Consider the following 2500-nt stretch of genomic DNA (forward strand, 5'->3'; position numbering starts at 1 on the left):
TTGCCAGATGTGGGATGATGAATAGTGAACCCTAGTTTTCCAAATGAAACTTTTTCAGCTGGTAAATGCAGGGGAAAATCACTTCTGATCGATACATAGAAGGTCACTACCATACTCTTGTGGGTACGCCCTTGTCCCTTCAATCACTGATGTGTTATCACGTTAGTGTAATATCTCGCTCTCCCAGGGTGACGTCCTAGAATGTTAAGATCTCTCCCTTAATATGTATACTTAACATTGTTACATATGCACATAATCATTGGAGTTCTATTTGTATAAACAGATTTTTATTCACTTGTGAAAATAATGTTAACAAATACAAAAACCTCCAATTATCACCCCATTCAATGGGGCAGATGAAAAGTGCTCTGAGAGGCGCAGTGCGGCATTACGCAGGGAGAGGTCTCGCGCATAGTCAATGCGTGCTTTTGTTATCTAGCCTGCGGAAGCAGCATTATGCATTTATAAGCCCCGTCGAGGATCAGTTAAGTCCCACGTGGACAGTTATGTCTTCCCATGTAGAAGGAATACTGGTTGGAGATGACTTTTTGATGGCATGGGAACATTTTAGTGTATGTTAGAAAAGTCTATTCTTTAGACCCCAAGTGGTCCCCCCTTAACCCATTCACGCCGGGGCTGTTCCGGCTTTGCACGGTCGCAATACTGGGGTTCTTGAACACATAAGCCTAACAAGCTGCGAGCCTGGGCTACCTGCTCTCTCAACACGAGTGCCAGGCTTGCGTCAAAAACCACATAACTTGTCATCACGTCAACCGGCTCCAATGGGTTGACTATATCCTTACCTGTGATGTAAGGGGTATTTTTATTTTCTGTTCACTTTGCGTAATGATTTCATACTTGTGATCGAATATACCCAACACGATGATAAAGTTCTAGAAAAAATAATTGTAAGATAATTTATATCATGAAGAGGAATAAAATAATCTTCACAATTTCATGGCTAAGCTGTAACCATTGTGAAACAAAAAGTAATGCTTAATCTATTCATGCCGGGGCATAATTTGCTTAATGTTGCTTCCAGCGGGAAAATATCAATGTGTTCTTCAGGGTGATAAGAAGAGGTTTTTGTATTTTTATTCATTCATTATTTTCACAAGTGAAGAAAATGTGTATATACAAATTCAACTGCAATGAGTACAGCATGTATATGTGAAATTATGTATAATGTGTATTTATAGGGAGAAATCATGATGTGACAACATCATCTGGAGGAGGAAGCAAAATATTCTGATATTATATCATATCACCCGTTGCGAATGGGTTAAAGTTATCTCCATTTGGCAGGGATAATTCTATTTGAAAAAAATGCATGGATTCCATTAATCATCAGAAGATCTAATTTGTATGCCCCCCCCCTAAATAAACAAGTTGTCTAAAAGCAGCTGCAACATACAAACCAGCATGCCACTGATGAAAGCTCTAGCCTTTCATGTCAAACTTTATCAATGACTTTGTTGACTAAACACACTTATTGCCATCATGATTTGATGAAAATCAGCCTTACAGAGCAATCCTAAGTCCCATTTGCTGCTTTTCCATTGAGGGTGTACAACAGCTGCAGACCTGACATGTATGCTGGTACAAGTAACATGAATTTAGTAATGAAGGTTTAACAAATAAGGATAAGCATTATGTTTACTTCATAGGTAAATTGTAAATGAAATATAATCTACATTAGATAGGAGTTGCAGAGATGCAGTTTTGTTTAAGTCATAATTATAAACCTCATATTAAGTCTTTGATAATTTTATATTACGTACATATTTTACATATTAAATATGTATTTTTTATTTACACTGACTGACAATCATATCATTCTTTTGCAGGGGATGATGGCAAGATGCCACCAGAAAATGCTGGTTTGCAAAAGGAATCTGAGAATGTTTATACACTATGGTGCTCTGGCCGTATCAATGTAGAAGGAATGCTAGTGGAACTGAAATTTATAAAGGTACGCATAAGAATTATTTCCTACACAACTGTAAACATATATGGATAAAAGATTAGATAAGATGAGTCAGCACTCATAGCTGACAGAGGCCGGGCCGCCTTGTGCATATAGCCCGGGCAAAGCAACGTCTTCGCAAATCTGTCTGAACGGAACTGATAAAAGACCATTAGATCATTTTATTTGGCTTTACATACCAAATTTACCATGTCTTTGAACTGTTTAATTTTTGGAAAAGCTTCTACTAACTTCAAAGAAATCAATTTAGCATCTCCCATCATGCCTCTCCTCAGAGACAAGACATGATTGGTGTGATATCCCAACTCATACGTCCATCAAGTGACCAGCTGCTTGTGAAGGTCCATCTAGACGAGATGGATTCCTTTGTCTTCTCGCTTGCTACCAAGAAAACAGCAGGCAGACTGGCCAAGGAGATGACAGACATTGTAAGTAGATAAATTCTGTTAATGCTGCTGCTATTATTATTGTTGTTGTCTTATTTATACTTGTTGGATAATGAGGATGATGATG

General features: G+C 38.0%; 1 protein-coding gene across 2 annotated transcripts in view; it reads left to right on the forward strand.

Moving 5' to 3' along the window:
• The window catches only part of LOC122248567 (PAT complex subunit CCDC47), a 19125-nt gene that overhangs the window by 7382 nt on the left and 9243 nt on the right, over positions 1 to 2500 (forward strand). For both annotated transcript variants that reach the window (XM_043008674.2, XM_086537911.1), the window contains exons 5-6: positions 1848 to 1972; positions 2263 to 2415. In XM_043008674.2, the coding sequence (XP_042864608.1) occupies positions 1848 to 1972; positions 2263 to 2415 (278 nt within the window). The remainder of the gene's footprint in view (positions 1 to 1847; positions 1973 to 2262; positions 2416 to 2500) is intronic.

Source organism: Penaeus japonicus, unplaced genomic scaffold (assembly GCF_977035675.1).
Source record: "Penaeus japonicus unplaced genomic scaffold, GWHDUDI00000001_assembly GWHDUDI00000006, whole genome shotgun sequence".
Classification (NCBI taxonomy): domain Eukaryota; kingdom Metazoa; phylum Arthropoda; class Malacostraca; order Decapoda; family Penaeidae; genus Penaeus; species Penaeus japonicus.